This window comes from Thalassophryne amazonica, chromosome 23, assembly GCF_902500255.1.
Source record: "Thalassophryne amazonica chromosome 23, fThaAma1.1, whole genome shotgun sequence".
Taxonomy (NCBI): Eukaryota; Metazoa; Chordata; class Actinopteri; order Batrachoidiformes; family Batrachoididae; genus Thalassophryne; species Thalassophryne amazonica.
The window spans coordinates 29328803-29352995 of record NC_047125.1 but is presented as its reverse complement, the minus strand read 5'-3'; the positions used below and the strand labels follow the sequence as shown (position 1 = coordinate 29352995).

The 24193-nt window shown below is 42.3% G+C and overlaps 1 protein-coding gene across 1 annotated transcript in view; it reads left to right on the top strand.

Annotated features, from left to right (window-relative positions):
• Positions 1-24193, top strand: part of LOC117505292 (cytochrome P450 26B1) — a 38834-nt gene that overhangs the window by 10635 nt on the left and 4006 nt on the right. The window contains exons 2-5 of the mRNA XM_034164923.1: positions 9979-10203; positions 21305-21423; positions 21656-21812; positions 22957-23112. Of these exons, the coding sequence (XP_034020814.1) occupies positions 9979-10203; positions 21305-21423; positions 21656-21812; positions 22957-23112 (657 nt within the window). The remainder of the gene's footprint in view (positions 1-9978; positions 10204-21304; positions 21424-21655; positions 21813-22956; positions 23113-24193) is intronic.

The following is a 24193-nucleotide window of genomic DNA, read 5'->3' as shown; positions in this document are numbered from 1 at the left end:
AGAAAGAAGGAATTCCCTCACAGCCTTTGACCTCTTTTCGTCTCTCGTTCTTCCCGGCTGCTCACTCTCTCTGCCGATTACCCTCGTTTAAAAACAATAAAACTCCCTTTTGTCAGGTTCTGATATCGTCTTCAGCTTTGACACTCTGCACTGACTGCCGTGAGCCTTCTGCTCTTCTCATCCATCAATCAAGTGTTTCTGAAGGTGTTTCTTCACCTACACTTATTGCCATCATCCCACTGATATCTAAGCAGCTCTTGGCTAGATTTGGTGGCACAACTGGCCGACTTACAACTTGACACACATCGGCCGGTTTTCCCAAGCAGCTCTCCGCTGGCTGTGTTTGCTTTTGAGCTCTCCTGAACTGGCACACCACTCGGCAAAAGTTGGTCAAAGTAGTTTTTTTTTTTTCCTGGAGCCTAGTGTTACTCTCAGATAACTGAGTTGACTTGCGCTCAGATCAGGACAGCCCAGGGGAGGCCTGGAGTGACCTCGGTCAACTCTGGGTAAACTCTGGTGTTCATACTTTAAGGAACTCCGGATGGTGTGGGGTAGATCTTTCCATGCTGCACCAACACCAACCTGAGCATAACTCAAGGCAGCCAGGAGTATGACCAAGCTCCTGAAAATCTGGGATATGTTCAAAACTAGCAAAAGTTTAACAAGCCTTTCCCTACTTGTGACAAGCAACGGAGCCCCACTTCAACCAGGAAAACCACGGTGGAACTCAGCTTAACTCTGGGTAAACTCCAGTGTACACAACATCATGAACTTGGTAAGTCTTTCGATGTCAAGTTGCACCATGCCGAAACCAACCTCAGCCAAGTCTAGACAGCCAAGAGGAAGACCAAACTCCCAAAAATGGCAGACATTCCAACATGTTTAACCAACCTTTCCAGACTTCTGGAAAACCAATTTTCAACAAGCCAGCATTAAATTTAATTCAATTCTGTGCAGTGTCACCCCAAGAAAACTGGCTAACGGTTTAAGCCTCCAGACACTCTTTGGATTAGCAAAGTAAAATGAACAGAATAGTTTTTTCCCCATAAAAGTCACTTTTTAGCACCCTGTGGTTAAACAGTGAATGCATATCACCAGAATACATTAATTACTCCACAAGAAACTCATTTTCGAGCAAACTCTGTTGCGTTTAGTCGTAGACAAGGAAACCATGAAATATAGCTGTATTTGTTATCATCCACTTGTTAGTTACAAAGCTGGTAACAAAGTCTGCATTCACTGCATGGACTCTCGTCAATTGTTGTGTTGTGTTCTGTTTTGTAAACTTTTTTGGTAGAATGGTCTAAGCAGTGGGTCACCCCTCTGAGTCTGGTCTGCTCAAGGTTTCTTCCTCAGTATCATCAGAGGAAGTTTTTTCTTACCACTGTCGCCTGTGTGCTTGCTCTAGGGGTTGGTAAGGTTAGATTTTACTTGTGTGAAGCACCTTGAGGCAGCTTTGTTGTGCTCTGACACTATATAAATTAAATAAATGGAAACTAAATTGAATTAAAAAAAATAAAAGCATGAACAGCATGTGACTGGATGTGCACAAAGTAAATAATGGTTGGAAAAATATCAGCCTGGTGTACGTATGCACTTTTTGATTGTTATGCACCACTGTGGATTGGTGTGTGTGTGTGTGTGTGTGTGTGTGTGTGTGTGTGTGTGTGTGTGTATGTGTGTGTGTGTAGACCATACAGTGGACAGACACAGAATAAATTCTGCACATGCAAAACTTGCGTGAGTTTTCCTGCAGCGTGTTTGTCCAGAGTTTGGCTGCAAAATCGCATTTTAAATCCAAATTCCCTCACTGTGCAGTCTAACCTCCATGTCTTCACAGGCTATTTTTTTCTTCTGGATCTCCTTTTGCTTCTCTTTCCATTTAAAGCAACACGTTCACCTGAACCAGTACATTATTCTCTTTCATAATGTTTTCTCTCGGCATTGAAACACTCACCCTGTTCTGTATTAGTGTCACCCTAATATTTGGGCTCTCAGAGTTCCCCCTCTGCTCCCCTCCCTGTGTGTCGAGTGAGCCGTGGAGTTGATCTGAATAAACATAATTAGCCTCTGTTTTTTTGTCTTGCACTAATAAAAGAGTCATTTGTTGGACATTTCCACTGCACTACAAAGACGACATTTATAAGCCGGGTCCAGGTTTGCCCCCAGGCCAACCCCAACACAACAGATGGGGGTATTTTTAGCACTGCCGGCGCTAGCTACCGCTGCTCGAACAGTGTGAGCGAGTGTTTTTTAGAAGGGAAAGAGAGAGGAAAGACTTTTGACAAGATTTTTGGCAATTTATGTTATCGTGGTGGCGTTTGTATGAAATGTCTGGATATGTCCGAGTGAGACCTTCTAGTTTTGTCTGTTTGGATGACATAGAAGGAAAGTCCTCACCCGCTCTCACCCCTGCCTCCCTCATTTATTGAGGTTCTTGTATTATTTTCAGTAAATCTGTGTTTTAAAAAAAGACATTAAAGGGACCATTTAGAAGCCGCTGTCCTGACTGGAGAGGTTCGGGCTCAAACATTTGGAAGCACAACACTTTTAGGACATTAGCTCCTGTTTCATTCCGAACTTTAATTTGTAACAGTTTAAGAGCATGCATGACCTTTAACCCTTCCATAATCTTTATTTGAACCTTCTCCTAAGTTAATCTCAATTCTCATTCTAATGTTGTATTTTTATAACTGTTCAGAGTCCAGGTTGTAAGTAAAACCTTGCAAAAACAGTTTTGTGCAATAAAGAGGAAATTATCTTGTTATACTGTACCGCATGAAACAGAGGTTTTAATCAGTGTGTGATTTAGACACACCGCTTTACTACATTTAATAGTTTATTTTTGGGGGACGCCCACACTTTACCTGGTTGTAGCAAATAGATGGTTACTTTAGAGATGTGGGGTTGGAGCGGTTGTCCCCCTGGGTGGTTGCCATCTAGGACCCAAGGCTGGTTCCATGGTGATGTGGATGCACCAAGGCATGCTCTCAGACTTGACTTGACTTTAATATGATATTCTAAACAAAATCAAACATTAACGCCTCATTCCTTTTTATAGACTGATCATCCTCCAAAAGTTCCAGTGGACATAACTAGAAAAGCAATCAGAGTGCATACTGGATTACTCTATCAACCAACAGAGGGCAGTCGAAGGTTTGACCTTTTAATAGTAACAAGACAAAAGGAAAAATCTGTGAGATAGCGCAAGATCACAGCCAAAATTTAACCAACTCTTCCTCGACCCAAGAACAACATCTGTACAAAATTTCATGAGCATATGTCCGTTACTATTTGAGTTATCTTGTGGATGAGGTCAAAATGTATGAATCATCTGGCTGCACTGAAACACAGTATAAGTGATGATTAAAATGGTTATTTAACCTGCAGACTCACGTAATCAGTGTCTGTAAATTTACATTAAGGTCGGAGTCATTCAAATCTGGAAGGCTGGAAGTCTGGTGGAAAAACTGGATTTTACAAGAAAAAGTCAAGTCATTTAAAAAAAGTTTTTAAATAGAACACGTTCATAATAATAACAGTAATGATTATTTTCTACCCTGCAATCATTCATTTGGAGCTGCTGCTATTCGCCTGCCTGCATTGTGCTCAGTGTTTTCTGCTTTACCTACGTCATGTTTCGTGCCACCACTGCCAGCTTGTACATCCCTTAGTTGCTACAGCAACGCATCCACAATAAGCACTCGAAAACTTTATGTCAGCCAGGCATCAAGAGAAACCGCGTCATGGTTCTCAGCTCACATTAGAGCTTGTTGCCTGCGACCTCGGCGGTAAAATCGGGCATTATGTTGCGGTAGCAATTTTGGTTTTGGGGTTCTTACTGAACTGGTGGGTGTTTACAGTGACCTCGCTCCAGTGATCCTTGGAGGGAAAGTCTGTTTCAGCCTGGGCAATCAGTGTGAAGCTGAGACGCCTGCGCTGCTGCTGCGATGTCTGTGCACGTATGCGGTTATGCATGTGCACTCCTGCATGAGAAACAATGCATCATGACATCACGGGTTTTCCATGCTCGTGTGTCTGTATGCATGTGTGTTTGTGCGTGCGTGCCTGTACCCCAAAATCTGGGGGAAAGATGGAGAGCGTCGTGTATGTTTCTCACCTAAATGTCATCCAGACCACACCCCTCGCACGCATGCACAGACACACTTTATTTCAGCCTAATGTCCTGTTTGAGACGTTTTCATCTGTAGAGGAATCAGACAGATGAACACTTTCTCCTGCAAAATGAAAACAGAAACGGAAAGTGTATGTAGGTGATGCACAAACATACACAATCAGCTCAAAGGCCGATTGAGGCTGTATCTCAGTTACAGTGTGTGAAAGGGAGCCTTGTTTGGATGCTTGAGGAACTCCCTTCAATTTGTGTGGATGTGTGTGTGGACTTTATCTACCTATGTGAGGACCAGGATAAAGTTTATAGCCCACAAGTGAGGACACTGTTGGAAAGTGAGGACATTCTGGATGGCGTTCACTTTTGCAAATGACGTCAGAGGACAGTTTGACAATTAAGACTTGGTTTTAGGGTTGGAGCAAAGACTTGACTTTAGATTTGGCGTAAAGTCTTGGCTTTAGGGTTGTGTAAAGTCTTGTCTTTAGGGTTGTGTAAAGTCTTGGCTTTAGGGTTGTGTAAAGTCTTGTCTTTAGGGTTGTGTAAAGTCTTGGCTTTAGGGTTGGCATAAACACTTAGCTTTAGGGTTGGCGTAAACACTTAGCTTTAGGGTTGGTGTAAAGTCTTGGCTTTAGGGTTAGTGTAAACACTTAGCTTTAAGGTTGGCGTAAAGTCTTGGCGTTAGGGTTGGTGTACACATATAGCTTTAGAGTTGGGGTAAACAGTTAGCTTTAGGGTTGGTGTAAAGTCTTGGTTTTAGGGTTGGCGTAAACAAAGCTTTGGGTTGGCATAAAGACTTGGCTTTTGGATTGGTGTAAAGTCTTGGATTTTGGGTTGGCATCAGGACGTGATCTTAGGATTGGCATAAAGACTTGGCTTTAGGATTGGCGCAAAGACTTGGCTTTAGGGTTGGTGTAAAGACTTGGTTTCATAGTTGGCGTAAAGACCTGGCATTAGGGTTGATGTAAAACTGGTGGAACATGTCATCTGAACTAGCTTGTTCAAGTAACCTCTAACCATGTGTCCAATTTTTTTCAACACTGCGATCCATTCTTCATTGCTGAGGTCTTGTATATATCATGAATTTTAAGGTAGGCATGAAAACGAAAAAAAAAATGTGCCCAGCAGACTCCTAAGATAATCAGGATATTGGTATAGCTCTCAAGCTGCAGTTGGTAGAAAGATGAATATGACATCACTCATTAAGTCAATCTTTTTTGACAATCCCAGCATGCTATCAGATGATGTACATCACCCCCTTAAAGACTAGGGTCAGGATGGGGATTAGGCATATCACTGTGATGGTTCATGTCAAGACAGTGTTTCTTACAGTCAATGATACACCAGCTTCATATACTCAACATTCAAGTGCCACTTTGACTTTCTGAGGTTCTGCTGTCCAATGGTTCTATGAACAACTGCTCCAAGACTCATCTAAGTCATGTCCAGCTCTTATCTCTGTAAATCTGTATTAAATGGTGTTTGATGACTATTAACACATTTATAGATTTTATTTTCCTCCTTCAACATGTATATCACATTGAGTGAGACAAACAGGGCAACGAGTGACGACTGCTGGTGTATGTAAACATGTATATCACTTAAAAACAGAAATAAACCATGTCCCAAGAACCCCTGCACAACACAGTTTCAGTTTTTCCCCGCTCTACTCAAAGCTAATGATCTCAGACTCTTCAGAGTTGTGGAAAGTTAAACTTGGCTAAACAGCAGTGTAGAGCCAGAGAGTACTGTAAAATGTGAACTGTTGGGGTTCCCAAAGAGCAAGGTTGGGTTGAGGGCTGGAGAACGCATGGTCCTCACAAAGACAGTTAAACCAGCCATGTATGTGCACACGTGCGTGCATGTGCAGGCCTGCCAGGCAGACATACTAAACCATTCGACATCCATGTGGCAGCAAAATGCAGCTTGGAAAACAAGCCGGCTCTTAACGCACACACGCCCTCAGGGCTCCAGGGGCCAGCCAGCGACCTGGTGTTTGTGTGTGCGCATGCCGCAGTAAAAAGAGGAAGTGTACAGGAGCTGTGAAAACAGCCCAGGTCAACAGTTTGTACCCAGTCAGGTCAACAGAGACGCAAAGAAAGAAAAGTATTTTTCTACCCAAAACTGATTTGCAGAAAGAGCTGTAATGGACTGAGAAGTAAAAGTGCAAGCGTTACTTGAAAATATGCACGCTTTAAAGAAGCGTCGTGGCTGCAGTGTCAGGTTTGCGTAGGTAAGAGTACTTCTGTGAAAGAACTCAAACATTTGTCAAAGAGGTGCAAATGTGCTACGATCAACGACGTAGTAAATGAAGAGATAAAGAGGAAGTGGGTTTGAAGGTTTTATAGAGAGTGCACCAAAAACACCTCCAGTGTTTATTTCCCCATTTGTGAGCATTTGAGGGAACCCCCCAACCGCCCCAACCTCCCGAAGAAAAAAAACTAGAGTCATCAGGAGATGACATATCCCCCCAGTCCCCACAAATCTGTACTCAACTAGTGTCGGGGGATCCCCCATGTACACCCTATGCTAAATATGAATGAAACTGGCCAATAGGGCACCGCAGTCTCGTTTGAGGGTGGGCGCTAAAGGGGTAAAATACGACACATACAACGTAATTTCTCTACTTCTAGGGGGAAGAGAACGATGCTACTCTGGTTAGCTGTGCGGGCTAACACTTACCGACACACAACGTCTCGCATTTGCCTCGTCTTCTCTGCTCCACTGGAAACCAGGAAAAAAAACTTTTCGTGACTGCTTCGGTGATTGCAGCTGAAAACAAAACAGTACACCATCTTTCCATGTGAACTTTTGCTGTGTATATATTGCACAATGGAGCGGAGGTCCCCATAAGTGGTCAAATCAAGCGATATCAAGCAGGGTTCAAACGAGACTGCCCTATTGGTTCTTGCGATATCCTGTTAACAAGTGAAAGCAGACGGATGAACAGACAGACAGACGGACACACTATATCCCCCGTATATCATACCGGGGGATAAAAAGGTGTAAGCTTTAGATAAGCCTTGAGGTTCATTGGGCCGGTACCTATCTGCAGATATGTCAGCATGAGGCGGACAGGCCACTGTTATGCTCTGTGAAAGTCCTGCCAGTCCATCACAGGTTACTTCACGAGCCAAGACCAGTGCACATTTCTAGCTGGGTGGACTGAGACGATGCAGATGAAGTGTCTTGTCGAAGGAACCAAGTTACCATATGCTTTTGGGTCTATGTCCTATGTTTTTACTTTTGAGCAATCACAGCGACTTCACAAACAAACAAAAACACAACAAACCAATTATGACAACAAAAGGCAATTCACATTGTTGAGTGACAGGCAAAGGAGATGACCAAATATAAACCTACATGACTGCAGTTTTAGTTCAAGTCATTGTGAAAATCATCTAAATTTTCTAGTAGATTCAGCGAACATTTCCTGTCAACAACATAACCAATCAAACTTTTCCAGGGATCTGGTATTAATCCGAGTCAGACTGGGCGGTCAGGACTAAACCACCTCCAACCTGCCTTCTTGGGTAAATTAATATCATCACCTCATGAAAAGGTCTTAACATCTGAAGCACTTTTGGGGACAATTACAGACAGTGTTACAAAGGTGGGGCACATTAGGTTGGATGCTAATTAGCAGCATTTTCCATTTATTAAAGTAGTCTGGCAATCAGGGTTTTCAAAGAAACATGAAACAGCTACCCTGGCAGCAACAAGGCCGAAGCATCTGTGCTCAATTTTGTTCCGCACAAAGAAAAAAAAAATCTGAGGGTGAAAACATAAAGAAGCCAGAGATGAGCTATGACTAACCACAAAGAAAAACAGGAACAGACAACAGGTCGGTTTTGCCAAAAATAAAAAGTAAGTCGATTCAGTCACTGCCTGATGTAACTAACGGCTACGTCACTGTTATAACAATACAAGTTGTATTCAGCATCAAAAACACCTACAACTGACCAAATCAGGAGAATCAAATTGTAAAAAATAGGAGTTTTATCTGACAAGAAACTATTTCAGGTAGTACAACTGCAATATTACAACTTTATATAAGGTAATCTTTATACTGATAATTTATATGATGTTGGGAATATGCCTGAATGATCAAAATAAGTCCACAACTTCCAAAGTTTAGAATTACCCTTATAAAAAAAACACATCCAATGTTTCTTTTAAAAAGCAGATCTGGAAACACTGTTCGGGTGAAGTACAGACTTGATAAAATTATAGTTGATAATAATATTGGGACTATATATAGTCTATAAATATACTAAATATAATGGGACTAACCTAGTTCAATAAAAGTTAAAATACAAAAAATATACATTAGTAATAATACTAATAATATTACAGGAGTAATCTTGGACTAAAATGTTTTACAACATATTTCATAATATATTTTTTTTAATGGTGCATATTTATATATAAGCTCCATTTCTTTCCCGAGGAGGCCACTCGGGTCAAACCGTTGGCGAAACTTTTCTTGGTGTTACTGTTAGGAATTTAGCGTACGTGAAGGACAGCGTGTTTTCTGAATGTGCTGGCGAAGGACGTGTTTGAGAGATTTGGTGCACGTGTTCTCAGTACTGATTGTGCACGTCATACATGTAACACAGTAAGCTGCCCTCCGGCTCATATATATTCTTTTCACTCAAACAGCCCATTTACAGTTCTGGGGTCAGCTACCCCTCTCTCTGTTGTGACCTGAACCGTTTAGAGGTCAAAGTCAAAGCTGAACCCAGGTCAGCTCACTAACTGACTCGAGCTCCGATCCTCTTGGGGTTTCCTGACAGCTGTGTGGGTCCAGATGTGGACTGCGGGTTTTGAAACAGATGCTGTTTTGAGCGAGTGGCACTTTAAAAATTCTAAACCCTGGAAGTGTTTTTTTTTTATTTACATGAATTAGAATTTAAATTAGTGTGACACTATTGTCTCACCAGACTTTCAAATGAAGCTGTCCTTTGTTGCATACTGCAATGTTTTAAAAAGCAACCCTAAAAAAATGAACTGAGCCAGAGGTATTTTACAGAATCCTCACTTAGGTTCTACTTCTATCATTTTGAAATGAGAGATTTACTGTATTTAGAAGCTCAGCGAAAATATTTGGAGAACCTTTAACCTCAACTTTTCAGTGATGGATGTAAAAGCTGAACTCTGATCTCACCCCGAAGGCAACTTAAGCCCATTTTCATTGAATTAACCTGATGTACACGTGTAGTCTGCCATCTTCAGTGTAAAAGTTTACTTTTGCTGATGGAAACACACATCAGTAACGTCTAGCATGTGTGGAATCCCCAGAAACGGTCCGTTTGGGTCTCAAACCACAGAGAGAAAATACTTACTCAGAGTCTTTAGAGGTGAAGATCAAAGCTGGACTGAAGGTCAGATCCTAAAGGCGGTTTTTAAATTAACAGCAACTGTAAAAATCAGTTGTAAGCACTATCTGAATTTGGGGAGGATTTGGTCAGAAGTCTGGTTTCTTCATCCATTCATCCATTATCTACACTCCGGTGTGTGGCGCCAATCCCAGTACACACTGAGAGGCAGGATACCGCCATCGGGTCATCAACTGGTTTCTTCAATCCACTGGTTCCAAAGTGGCTTAAAAAGTTTATATTAGATCTTTATCTTAATTACAATGTTTCCCTGCTTGTATTCAGATCGTGACCCTTGTACTCATTCTACTCTGTATTCCAAATCAATGTTTTTCAATGTCTTGGACCGAGTACCTGAAACTACCTCCAGCTGTATTTCTCTGATGTCCATTAGGATGTTTTTTTTTTAAGTACTGTATTTTTATACAAATACTCATCGGTACATGTCTTGTTCTCCGTTGTCCTGTCCAGGGTTCTGGCTTTCATGCATCGCGGAGACAGAAGTATGGCAACGTTTTCAAGACCCACCTACTGGGCCGGCCTCTGATACGAGTGACGGGTGCCGAAAATGTTCGTAAGGTGCTAATGGGCGAGCACACACTGGTGACGGTAGACTGGCCTCAGAGTACTGCAACACTGCTGGGGCCAAACTCGCTGGCAAACAGCATCGGAGACATCCACCGCAAGAGGAGAAAGGTGAGGAGTAGAAACCATTCTGCACGGATATTTTTATGTAGCTAGTCTGTTTTTGTTGGCGCACTGAAGCATTAAAATGCATTTTTTACCGTATGTACTGCAGGTGTTTTTGTTGCGTTACGCACGAATATTAACTGGATTGGTCCAGTCCAATTACAGAGCTCTCAACTTTGACATCACATATCCATGGCAATGCTAAAGTTGGTTCAACCGTATCTTGTGAAACTGGCCGTTTCGCGAGTCTATCCACAATCCTTTATGCTAGTTTTAGGGTAGAGCTACGGCGTGGCTCTGGTGCTACACGGGCAGTATTACATGTATGTACAGTTAAAATAAAGTATGATTTTGATTTTATATGCGACATTAAAAGCAGAATACAATTTGACTGGCCCGATATATTGCATATGGAGGTGAAACGTTGGGGGGAAAAAAGAGAGTGCTTTAACAATTAGCATGGTGCAAATAAAGGCAGTCCCTTCATTAGCAATGCAGACATTTACAGTCGTGAAAAAGGAGTCAGTGACAGCAGCAGTGAAAAGCTATCCTCTCCTCTCAGCCTTATCAGCTGTGTTCTGGCTACTGAAGAGTGAGAATGATTCCCATCTCCTCCTCTGCTCATCCACATGGAGAGAGGGAGATATATTCCACCCTCAATTACTTAATCCCCTCTGCTTAATTTCTCCTCTATGCTGACGATTATCTCTCTCTCTCTCTCTCTCGTAGACTCGTTTCCACATTTCTTTCTGTCTTTTTTTTGTGTGGCAGGACCATTTTAGGTAATCAGCCACTTACCTCTCCCTCCTATTATTATATCCCCGGGGCCACATACCTTCCTCTTCTCTTGCACACATTTGCCATTCATGCGTACGCTTGAAGACATTTGCAAACTCACGCACAAATCGCCCGCATTTTCCTGCAAAATCAGTCTTTCGTTCTCTTTTTCTGGGTTCTGGGTGGGACGGCAGGCGAGGGAGGAAGGAAGGCGCGGGTCAGCTTTCCTCGCCACGGTGCCCGGAGACGGTGAGGGGTCGGCCGGGTCTAATCTCAGCTCTGATTCCCTCTGCTCTCCCAGGAGACCCCGGCACTAACCTTGTGTAATGACGCCTGATTAAGAAGGCTGCCTCTGACATGGCACAAAGAGAGGCTTTTTTTTGTGGAGGCGCAGCACACACACAAAACCAGACAACCAGATACTTGAACGAAGTCCACAAACACTGCACTAGGAAGGAAAACCCTGCTGAAACACCTAGAAGCAAGTCATTTTGACCTCAATATGGAAGGGAGGTCAGGCATTAGCATAAATGTTCATATTTAAATATAAAATGAAGGAATCTAGATGTTCAATGGTGCCAAAAGTCTTTTGATGTACAAAGACAACAACAACTGGAACAGGGATAATTGTTTGAGTGCCACAAGAAAACATGAACCTTTAATTTAGGAGTCTCTAACGCCAAATATCTGACCAAGTTCTTCTCACACAACACAGGCCATCTGAGTAAGAATTATTTTCCAAAGCTGCTTCAGAAGGAACCAAATTCCTCCTTGCAGATGGGACGGGTGACCATCACATTTGACTCAAAATATAACCAATAGTCGCGCAACTATCTGTGCACGTGGTTGATCTTCCTAACAGGTTTGTCAAAGGGAGGCTGGATTATCAATAAAACAGTGCTGTTAGTTCTAGTCAGTTTGTTTACGTTGAGCAGTTTTGTCAAGTTTGGTAGATATGTGAAGTCAACTTGGTACACAACAGTTAATTGAATGGGAAAGTGTGTCCAAGTGGTTGACTGGCACAAGGGTTGGCGCGGTAATGGCACAGACATAAGTAATGACACGGCCACGTTAGGCAGCACAGCCGGTGGTTGCTGAGAAGAGATCCTGCCTCAGAAGTTCACGCACATTCAAAACGTGTACTGCGCGTTGTTACATACATGTTATTGCACAAACACATTTGCATGCAATACAGATAAAATCATACCCAAATTCCATCACACTTAAAGAATGTGTTTGAAATGGAAATGCATGTTTCCTTTGTTGAATAAAAGCTACATGCCTTGAAAGGACCCAACTGCCAAGGAGTCCACACCCACGGAGCTCCTGAGTGGCCAAAGAGAGAATTTTTAAGAAAAAGAAAAAAAAAAAAAGGGGGGGGGGGGGTTTGTATAGCATGTGCACGTCACATAAATTCATTCCCAATGTTTGATTTGTGGCGTGAACAGAGTCCAGATTGAGATACATCTGGAAAAATCTAATTGGAATCACATTTCAAACCCGCCTCCAGTTGTGGTTTGAATCAGGTTTACAAAAATCAGATTTCATGTGGTTTGCAAATTCAGACTTGCAAGAATCAATCCGGATATGTAAAAAAATATGATTTTTGGACCAACAGTCCAAACACGGACTGGTTCTTTCCCAAATTAATTATGGTGGGTTCCACTATTGGTGAAAATACAAACTGGATTAATCAGAAGATAAACTGCTATTAATCCCTTAACGCCTGAGTATATATAGCTGTATATAAAAAAATGTTTTGTGTGTGTTTTTGCCTTTAAGTAGATGGTAAATAATGTTGAGATTATTAATTTCACTTTTGCACAAAAAAAATAGTAATTTTGGTATTTTGGTAATAATTTATGTTATAATGTTATAATAATAATAATGGTATGTTGCAAATTTGCAACAACAGGCATACTGGTCAATTTGGTATGTTGCATATTTGAGTCACATATTGTTGCATATATGCGACAATAGGCGTTAAGGGGTTAAACGTGCACCATTCATCTGCTGACTGCGAGAAAAGCAAAGAAATCTGCTCTGAAATGTCTCCTTATCTTATACGCGGTAACGCGCATGTATGGCAACACATCAGTCAGAAGTAGCGACCACACTGTATTACAGTACCTCTGCCAATCGACAGACATGGACAGACATGACGTGATCACTTGTCTGTTTATTTTTTGGACACAAGAACTGAAAACGCGGTTCATGGATTACAAGTTGGCAGTCAGATGGTCAAAAAAAAGAAGAAGACTTGAGCAAATGCTGGTGGTGAATTGAATCAACAAGACGTTTCCATCCAACCATGTCACAAGGATTCGAGATTCTGCCTGCAATCCGTGGTTGGCAGTGGTGATCACTGCTCAAGGGTATCTCAAAAGGGGCTGACCTTCTGGCTACTGTGGGAATCAAACCCCACACGTGACAGAAACTGGCAATAAGAGGAGAGCAAAGGGGTCAGCTGGGCAGCGCCGAGGTTTCCATGTGGGGTTGTTGGCGGCGCTCCCTCATGTTTTCTGGACAATAAAACCGAGTCAACACACAGAAGCGAAACAGCATCAAGTGAGACGAAAAAAATAAGCGACTGGCTCCCTGTCTGACCGACTGTTCTGTGTGTCTACGCTCCATGTACTTTTCATACGGAAAAACAATCATCACACAGCACATTAGCCTTTGGTGGATCAACAGAGCCAGTCAGTTTCCACAGAACCCCCCCTTTTTTAAGCTACAAAACTCAAAAAAACCAAAGAGCACAGCAGCCTTGTTTCCACTACAGGGCCGACTGGTATTTGTTTCCCCGGTATTTGGGACTGGTGGCACACTTTGCCTGAAATCAGAAAGCCGTGCTGCAACAACAGTCAATTAAACACGCCTGCCAGCTTCCATCCAGCCGCTAAGATATTTTTCTTGTTTCATGAAAAACAGCAGGAAAATACCAATAAAATGACACGTGAGGCGGGATAAACACCGCCCACCTGAGTTTCCAACTCAACAAGAGACCTGTTCACCAACAGGTCAAAGAAGTCATTGAAATAAAAACTTTGCCATGACATTCACGTCCATGAGGGGTGGATGTAAACATCTGGGCACAAATGTTATCTTGATATCTTGTTCATGCCTGATGGTAAATTCAAACATGAGCTCAATAAGTGGATTGGGGCAGCGTCACTGCATCACAGTCAGATCCCAATTTGTCTATCCTGTATAGATCCATCAGTCCTGGTGCTTATCTTCAGTAAATGAGAGTTTAGGCTGGTACCCATTTGGAGCTGGATGAACTGGCACAATAACGAGCAGAGCTGCTGGGAATTGAACACAGATGTACATGATGGTAGCTCACCTCTTTACCCCACTGATCTACCTGTTCTACACTTTACTCAACAAAGTCCTGATGATATATGAAATCACGTGTTGAAGTGATCGGTAGGAGAACCTGCACCGCCTTGGACCCTCAGAGCAAACGTCTGACCACCAGTACTCTAACATGTTCTGGATCTACTCCAGGGTCTTATCCCAGTTGGATGTTCCTGGACAGCCTCCAATGGGAGGCATCCTGATCAGACCCTGGGTTTTACATATCCCATCTGGGCTGGGAATGCACTTGTGGTTAGGACAGGAACATCTGCACAACCTCAATTAACCTGCTACCAGCACAACCAGACACCACGTAAGTGGTAAAACATAAGAATAGGTAGTTAAATATTACAAATGTTTTTAAGAAGCCCATCATTTAACATGTTAAAGAAAGCTTTTAGCATCTACAAATTGCTTAAACTTATGTGACATCGTGTATGAATGCTATCTGGCGTGTTTCTCTGGGAAGGATCCAGCATGTAGGTGCCTCAGTGGGCGGAGAAGAACACCCCTATATTTCACCTGGCTGCAGGAGATACATGGTTACTTTCAAGAGGTGGGGATGGACCATTAGTCTGCCTGGGTGGTTGCCATCAGGAGCTGGGGCAGTTCCGTGTCGTAGGTGGATGTAGACTTGACTTGACCCTATGTACATTTAAACTGATGAAAAATCGACATTCCCGCCTTCAGGATGGTAAACATCACCACAAAAGAAATAAGGACATTTTGTGATGTGGATAAATTTCCTCTTTTGCTTTTTCTCCACTGTAAGCATAACACAAGTCCCCCCCCACCCCCCCCCACCCCCGTCTTTGTTTTTTTAGTAGGAACATCCCTCCATTCCCAATTTTTAGAGGAAAAAGAGCAAATTGGAAAGAAATAAGACTTGGAGAGACATTTAGTTTGACCTGCCTCAATTTTGCTGTCATTCCCAACCGTGACATCCTCAAGCTGTGGATTTTTGTAACCCCCACCCCCACCCCCGGCCCACGTTAAATGATTTCTTTCAAACCTTTCTGTGCTCTCTCTCTTTCTGGTCTTTCTTTATTGATACAGGAAAAGTAGACGCCTTAAAAACTATTCATTTTGCACCTTTCAAAGAGGATGTAATTAATTTAAATAACGCAGCACAAACTGTTCAAGTTCCATAAAGTTATATTGGACTCAATCAAACAACCTTGTTCTCTTTGCATATCTGTGATTCTGCTCATCACCAGTAGAGGGCACTATCAAATCTACCTGAGCAGAAATCCTGCTTTTTGTCTCTTATCAGTTTGATCCGTGTCAAAGTTTAACGTTAGAACGAATAGAAAATTTATTTTGATGGTGATTTTCAAAGCAGACATTTTTTTTTAAAGAAATATAAACTCTGATCCTCTTCTGTCAGCTCAGATCAGGCAGTAGTTCTTGAGTCTGATATAAACCCCCACCAAGGCTCCTTTTATTTTATTATAAATAATGTGATTTATCTTCCTTTTTTTTGTTTCTTCACCTGGCTGCTCCGACACTCACCGACAAACCAATACTTTTCTGATGTGAGGCGATGGTAGCAGTGAGGAAAGACGTATGGCGTGCTTGTTTGAGTAGGAGAAAAAGAAATTTGAAAGAGGATGGGTGACGCAGCAGAGAGAGAGAGGGGAAGAGGGCAGGAGCAGAGAGAAGGAGAGAGGAGGGCAGAGAAGAATAAAGGAGTCTTTACATGTCTGTGGAACCAGCAGCTCGCAGCACTTTCTCATAATTTAAGACATATGGACGTTATTAGGACGACAGTGTCTGTGTGTCTGTAACAGAGTACGTGTGCGACAGTGTGTTGAAGCCTGCGTCTTTGCACCGAGGACTTCAGAAGACAGTCACGTTTTTGTGGTGCAACAAAATGACTACAGCGCTGAACAATCCCACCGCCATCCTGTGTGGAACTTAGAACGTCCCGGTGACACTGCATTAAAAAAAAAACAAACAACAAAAACAACTGCATTTGATTGGCAGCCAGACTATGTAGGGAGATACAGTGTTTGCATGACCTGTAGTTACCTTTCGCAGTCTTGGCATCCCGTGCGTCTGCACACACAGACGCTGGCTGACGGGCTGACTGGCCCTACAGTAGTAAGCATAGGCAGACTACTCACCCAAATTGACCAATTAAGCATAATCCAGCACAGACGAGTTAAATGCATAAATTCACAGCGTTACACAACCTCACTGGCCCGACCAATATTTTAGCTGAATCACTTTACGCTCCCTCTTCAGGGTCTTTCTTTTTTCTTTTTTTTTTGCACAGACGTCTTCATGGGTCGACTCAGTTGCTCAGTAACTTTGCCAAAGTGGCCTAACAAGCTGGACGCAACTGTTCAAATACCTTTATTACAAAGTTTCCAACAGACGGGTGCAGACTGCATCTAAAACCTCTGGAACATGTGAAATGGCGCCCTACAAAACTTGACCTCTGCAAAAAAAAAATAAAAAAAATAAATAAAGCTACAGTATGTAGGATTTAGGGGGTTTTATTAATAAAAATGTAATATCGTACTCATCACCATCTGTCCATGAGTGTGTAACCTGCAATAAAGAAGCAATGTGCTTTCATGAGCTTAGACAAAGGACTTCATATCTACATGGGAGCAGGCCGTCATGGTGGACCGTCGTGTTGAAACAGCAGCCCTCCATCTTTTCCAAACTAGCATTGCGGTCGCAAGACCCAAGAAAAAAAACAGAAGAGGAATCAGTGGTTGCTCCCAGAGAGAAAGTTGCTTCCCAAGAGAAGGTAATTAACATGAACCACTGTTGCCAAAGAAGTAAAAATGTGAACGAAAAGAAAATGGTGAGTGGCGCCATCATAATGCAATCTGCAACCTCACCATTAGATGGCACTAAATCCTACACATTGTAGCTCAAAAGATGTTCCTGCAGACATTAATACTAAATCTGACAGAGCTGGAGCTCAGTTGGAAGGCTAACGGTGGCGATCGCAAATGGAAGAACTAGTCTCCTGAATCATTCGATTCTTTTAGATTTCATAAAGTAAGCTACCATGGGTCAAACACTGGAGACTTTGACAGTAGGAGCAACATCCAAGCCGCGTACAGCGACACCAACACCGGGGTTAGTAGCTACAACATGAGAATTTCGACCATAAGGTGCACCTCGATTTAAGGTTGGACATCAAAGGGTTCTCTGGGAGCCTCTGGGTAAGTTAGTAGTTACTAAAAAGAGGCACTTTGGTCTCCAACAGGACCCTGTGGAAAGGTAAAGGTTTGTGGAACCACCAACAAAACGTTGCCGGAATCAAGAGCGTTCAGCGATCAATTTAAACGGCAACACTGCCATCCTCTGGTGCTTGGATTGTAGCACAAACATAATTCTGTTGGCGTTACAAACGCTCACAAATACTAGGAGAATGTGAGTACCAGGACCTCTGGGTAGATGGAGTACTATAGTGTTGTACTTGCAGGTGGCATAACCACAAAAAAATGTCACGAATGTTCGTTTAACAGGAAGACGTTGAGCAGATGCGTCAGTGAGTTTCACCCGCGTCCATTCGTCACTGATAAATCGTTCAGCTTCTCATCTCTAAAGCTAAAAAGGCTCCAAGCTACCCAAAAGACAGTCCCAGTACAGTAATTACAGCAGTGTGCTGTCACTTCAGGCTGCTCTGAGATCAGATAATGTGCCTTATCCAGTGTGATGAGGTTAGGGAGCAGGTCACATAAGCTGATCTGTGACCAGCAACTTACCTAGATCTGTGACCAGCAGCCTCAGGGCGTAACGGAAATGTAGTACAGCTAACGTCTTAAGTGTTCTGTGATCTGCACGAAGCACTCCCTAGAATACACACACACAGTACATATGTACCTATACAGTGTGTGGAAAGCACACACACACACACACACACATGGAGCGCCAGCTTAGGGGACTATTGTTCATTCATTCGGAGGGCGATGGAGGGAGGGAAGCAGAGCTCTGAGCAACAAGAAGAGAGAAGAAAGAAAAGGAAAATGAGGTACGGAACAAAATAAGACCAAAAGTGCCCAACTGATGGTTTGGTGGCTGAAACGTCAACCTCAGGAACCACATGTACCCTTACTGGTCTGAGCTCAAATCCCACAAGAAACTTGTTACTTTAAGCCTCCATTCAGGCCGAAAACAGAGACTCAGGAAGCCTCCTCTCTGAGGCTGTATAGCTTAAGTTATGTTAACCTATGGAAAATACAGAAGGAAAAACCAACACGCTGCACGCTGCCAGAACAGTTTCACTGCTCCTTGACACGTAATTTACAAGTTTTGTAACCCTAATAGATGGGTGGAAACAACCTGTCCTAAGGATATACTTAGTGTTTTGATGGCGGCGGTACAGAGTGTTAACTAACTGATGACTGGGAATGTCAGATGGCAATTTACAGCATTTTTGTTCTTGTCAACCCGTTCGGAGAAGCACACTCAAGGTAACTTTCTAACATTCATCCCTTTATTTTCCAATCCTGTCATTCCAACAAAGGGTCACAGGGGACTGGAGCCTATCCCGGGAGTCATGGGATGGAAGGCGGCACACTGTGTACCATTTGCCAGTCCGTTTCTGGGCTGACCCATATTGACGGACTTACTCGTTCTCTGGTCACTTTAGGGTGGAAATATTCATTCATTCATTTTATGACACTTATTCGGGTCCAGGTCATGGTGGTAGCAGACCAAGCAGCTCATCCAACATTTCGCTGTCCTCGGCCAAGTTCTCTAACACTTCCTGGGGGGGATCATGAAGTGTTCCCAAGCCCCAGGCATCAGGCTTCATTAGAGAGATGACCAGGAGGAATTTTCACCAGAAACCTTAAACTCCTCAGCTGGCTCATTTCTATGCGAAACAGCAGTGGCTCTACTCTGAATCCCTCCCAGATATTCAAGCCTCTCACACTATCCCAGAGTGCAAAAACAGGCAACCCAGGCGGAAATATTCCTGCTTTTTAACCACACATTCACGTGGACAACCAGCTGCCTCATGAACGTAATTCTAAACAGACTTGTTTATGGATTATGTGCATTACTGAAGGATTCCACCAGAGGACACACCAATGTACATTTGGACCCACTGTCTCATTTGGGAAAGTCGGTCTAAGCTTTTTGATTGGTACTTTTGACTTGGTCACATAATGTCTCTTAAAAATTTGCCGCTGATCGAGTTGATGTGTATAATGCAGCGTGCAGATGCGTTGCGTTCATGTCTGAGGACGTGCAAAACTGATGTACCAAACAGATGCAGAATATGTGATGCAGACTCCTGCAATCTAGATTATAAAGTAATAAAATCTTTGTGATATCAACTGTTATATAAAAGCTCTCGTCTGCTCCGTTTTCATCTCAATTCTCCAATATTCTAAATAATTTCCAAGACTGTTATAAAGTACATTTCAGGAGGTTAAATCAGAGGGAATGTTATTTGTCCAAAGAACACTGACGACTGATGACTGATTCACACCAAGAAATACTATGAGCAGCCAGGAAAGATTTAACCCTCCCCTTCCTGCCTCTCACTTCTTTTGGCCCGTCATTCCAGTTCTGCTGACTACAGGGAAAAACCTGTACAATGTATAAGTCTGCTGTTTAAAAGTAAAGACAGAAAGTGGCTGAGGATTTTGAGAAAGAATAAGGAATGAGCATCACGCAAAAACAGGAGTGGACTCATGATGGAAATGTCCTGCCTACGCACAATTCTACCCCTCTAATAACGCAGAGAGACATACTGGCAAAATACGAGAGGTGTTGGTGAAAGAGAGCAGCGACGCTTTCTGACGAATAATAGAAATGACGGCGTGTCCAAAACAAAACAACTACTCACGTCCTCAAATCACTTTCATAAAAGCAGACATGTTTAATCTCGATCTGCATCAAGTTACACCATCTGAGAAACACGCTGAGAGTTAACTGTAAAAACCTTCAAGTATTTTCGGGACATGTGCAGCTGTAAACGGACGTGACATCCCAATAAAGGTTACAGCATCTCTGGGAGTTGATACATGGCGTCTAAACAGGATTGGAACTGAAATATTGGAATATTTTTAAGAATCAAAGGAGTTCCCGTTATATTTATGTATCTGTATCGCCGCTAGCTACGCCAAAATTGTGTGTGGCCCCACCATAGACAACCTCTCCAAAAGTGGTCACATGTAGTGCAAATGCAGTTAAGCATGTGAACAAGTCAAGTTAGCATGATTTTATACCAACGGACCACATTTGTTCGATTGTTGAAAAAACAAACAAACAAAAAAAAACATCTGCAGGCTGCTGATCCTTCAGGACAGATGTGTACCTACACCACCACGTGGATGACTTGGAAACATATTTCTAGTCTTGCCTGTATGTGTTTTTGGTTGATTCACAGCAAATATTACATAAAATTCAGCCAGGAAAGGTCTATAAAAAGAAGAATTCCACTTACATCCAATTAATTACTTCTTGACAAGACTGGATATAATTTACAACAAGAATAATACTAAGTATATTGGACTTGGTCCATCTTGCTGCTGTGACTCACCGCCAAGTTGACCATGGGGTGGCGGTATCTGCACCAAAAAACAATCCTGTTTCTTTTTCAGCCTGGCTTGACTGATTATTCCACCAAATTTCACTGACATCTGTTCAAGAGTTTTTGTGTCATCCCACTAAGTATCAGACACAGGGGACTGAATACATGGCAGAGGTAATAAATGTCAATGTCTTCTTCAAATAAACCTGTCACATAAGGACTTGCCACACACAGTCTTCCTCAGGACTATGTAATGCTTTTGTGTGCTTGTACTTCCCAAGAAGAAACAGGAAATTGGAGCATATTTGTGCACAAGTGTCCCCTTGCACTCTTCAAATGAAGGCATCTAAGCTTTGTGCCAAGTCGAGGGACGTAATGGAAATCATAGCTGATCTTTAGCTACAGATCTATTCTTTTCTACATTTTAAATGACTTTTTCCTCTCCCTGTGTCTCTACAGGTGTTTGCTAAGGTGTTCAGCCATGAGGCCCTGGAGTCGTACCTCCCTAAAATCCAGCAGGTTATTCAGGAGAACCTCCGACTCTGGAGCTCGAACCCTGAACCCATCAATGTCTACAGGTACAGTATAGTCATCATGCAGGTATTACATGCAGAAGTTACACTGTGAGAAGGAAAGTCCTTCTGACAGTAGAAACAATGCGAGAACACTGCATTGAAATCAGGAATCACAGCTGTAAAACTTGGCACATAGTTGAGGGTCACGCTATAAAATCATGGGCTAGACAATTTATGCAACATGGCTGTTACGGGTGGACTCCATGTAAGGTCCTGATTGGTTTTCTTTCGCCAGGGAGACCCAGAGGTTGTCCTTCACCATGGCGGTGAGGGTACTGCTGGGCTTCAGAGTGTCAGATGAAGAGATGAGGCATCTGTTCTCGACCTTCCAGGACTTTGTTGACAACGTCTTCAGTCTGCCAATAGACTTGCCTTTTAGCGGCTACAGGAAGGTTTGTCGCTTCACTTCATACATACTGTATTTCACCTGTCACAAAGGCTTAATGATGTCCACTGATAAGGGTGACACTGTAGCTTCGTCTCCTTCAAAGATCAGTTGGATTTGGTGCTGGACTAAGATCTTAAAGAATTCACTACCTTTAACAGCTTAGCTCACGCCCAACATACGGGCTACTATCTTAGGTGAACTGCCTACGAACGACTTCAGTTTGGTCACTCTGACTTAGCCTTCTTCAAAAATCAGGCTCATTGAAGTCTGGACCACATTCCAGAAAATATTCACAAATTCATTATCATTAGCAACAGGCCACGTACGACATATTGGCCTCCGATATGACAGCACATCTCTGGCTGGTTTGAACATTTTGTGCAAGGTCACTTTCTTGATCACTGCAAAATTTATATCTAAGAAAGTAAAAAAAGACTTGTTTAAAGAAAATTTGACTTATTTTTTGTTAAAATAGAAAAATAATCTGGTCGAGCATTTTCTACATAAGAAAAAAATGTCCTATTTTGGGAAAATGTTTGCTAGTTTTGAGAATTCTAACCAAGCAATTTTTTCTTAGCCTATTGGCAGATGTTTTTGCTTAATACAAAGCAATTTGGCTAGATTTAGGATTATTTGGCTTATTTTGAGAGGAGCAGTTTTTGCAGTGATAAGTAAGTTCTTTCCTTTCCAAGGTAAAATCAAGCCGAAGAAGGTCCCAGATTGCAGACTTATAAATTTATTTTGTTTTAATTGGACTCAGATAAGATAAAGCTGTTTACAGTGTTTTAACTACCAAATGATCGAGCCAATATGCCTAGAATTTTAAAATGAGGAAAACACCCACCACTATCTACCAAAGTACACACAGTAATCTTGAACAAATGATTCCACAGAGTCTCGTGGACAGAAACATCCCATAGGTGTCACTAATCAAGCGAATGCAACAATAAGTTCGATAAATTCCGTAAGCAGTAGCTGTTTTGTGCCTTTGAGCCTTTATTAACTGCAGACAACGTTATCAGACAACGTTGTTGGTTTGCAGAAACATGCAAGTGACAATTCATTAAATAATCTTGTTGATTTATCAAAACTAACTTTTTTTGGTGCAAAATATCAATGATTAACTTTTGTTTTGTGTATGTTTTCAGGGTATCCGGGCACGGGACACCCTACAGAAAGGCATAGAGAAGGCCATCAGGGAGAAGCCTCTGTGCTCTCAGGGGAAAGATTACAGTGACGCACTGGACGTCCTGATGGAGAGCGCCAAAGAGAACAGGACCGAGCTAACCATGCAGGAACTGAAGGTATTACAGCTAAAGACCAATAAGAAACGACGACAAGACCGATGATAAAAGTCCTAACCCTGAACATTAACACCTTTGGAGATCAATTAATTGCCACCAAACTATGAAGATATTTTTGAACCCACAACATGGCGGATAAAAGCTCCCGCAGATACAGTAACGAGAGGCACGCCCTCCATTTACCCCATTAAAGTCATTCACAGGAATTCTGTGGAAACTCTCTCTGCTCCTGTGTTTTTGTCCCCCTCTGTGGTTTCTGGGTTACGACCAGGGCCAAAAATAAGTCAACAGTCCCCTGCTAGGGGTCTGAAAGAGGCCTCCTGTACACACATACACGTTATATATAAATACACACAACATCAACTGGAGAGCCGCTGTCACAGAGGCCCCAGTTGAGGCGTTCTCAGTTTTATGACGCGCCCGTATAGTGTACACATGCACATTCATAAGTGAAGGGTCAAGCAGAGACGGGGTTCGACTCAGATGATGGCAGATGAGAAGTTTATTGGAGTTGTGCTGCTCAGACCTTAGTGGCTTATTCCCTGTTATTTCTTCCACTACCTTCATAATGGGCACAACAAGACAAGCTAAATGTTATTATTGGATACAAATTTCATACTCCAAACACACTACTTTTTAAGAATTAAAAACAAAGCATTTAAAAATATGGATTGAGTATTTGCAAAAAACACTTGTTTTTTTGGGGGGTGAGGGGGCACTATTACAAAACAAACAGAAAGCATGGCGTCTGGGGCTATGGACTAGTGCCAGAAGGATCTCAGATTAGCTTTAGGCAAAAAATAAGCTTCACATTTGTTATGTATTCTCCATTAAAAAATAATAAAAAAAAAAATTAAAAAATTAAAAAGTGATGATGCCATCTAAAAATATCTGGCATGCATAGTAACAAAATCCACCAACTTAAAAATAGCCATTTCTAACTATAGTTTGGTATTTGGCAAATAACCCTGACCGTAACTTTCATCTTATGAATTTTAACATTTAGATTTCCACTTTGTGAACCTTTTAAACAAGTGACAAGCAATTAGCCCATCAGAAGCTAAGAGAGAATCCAGTTGGC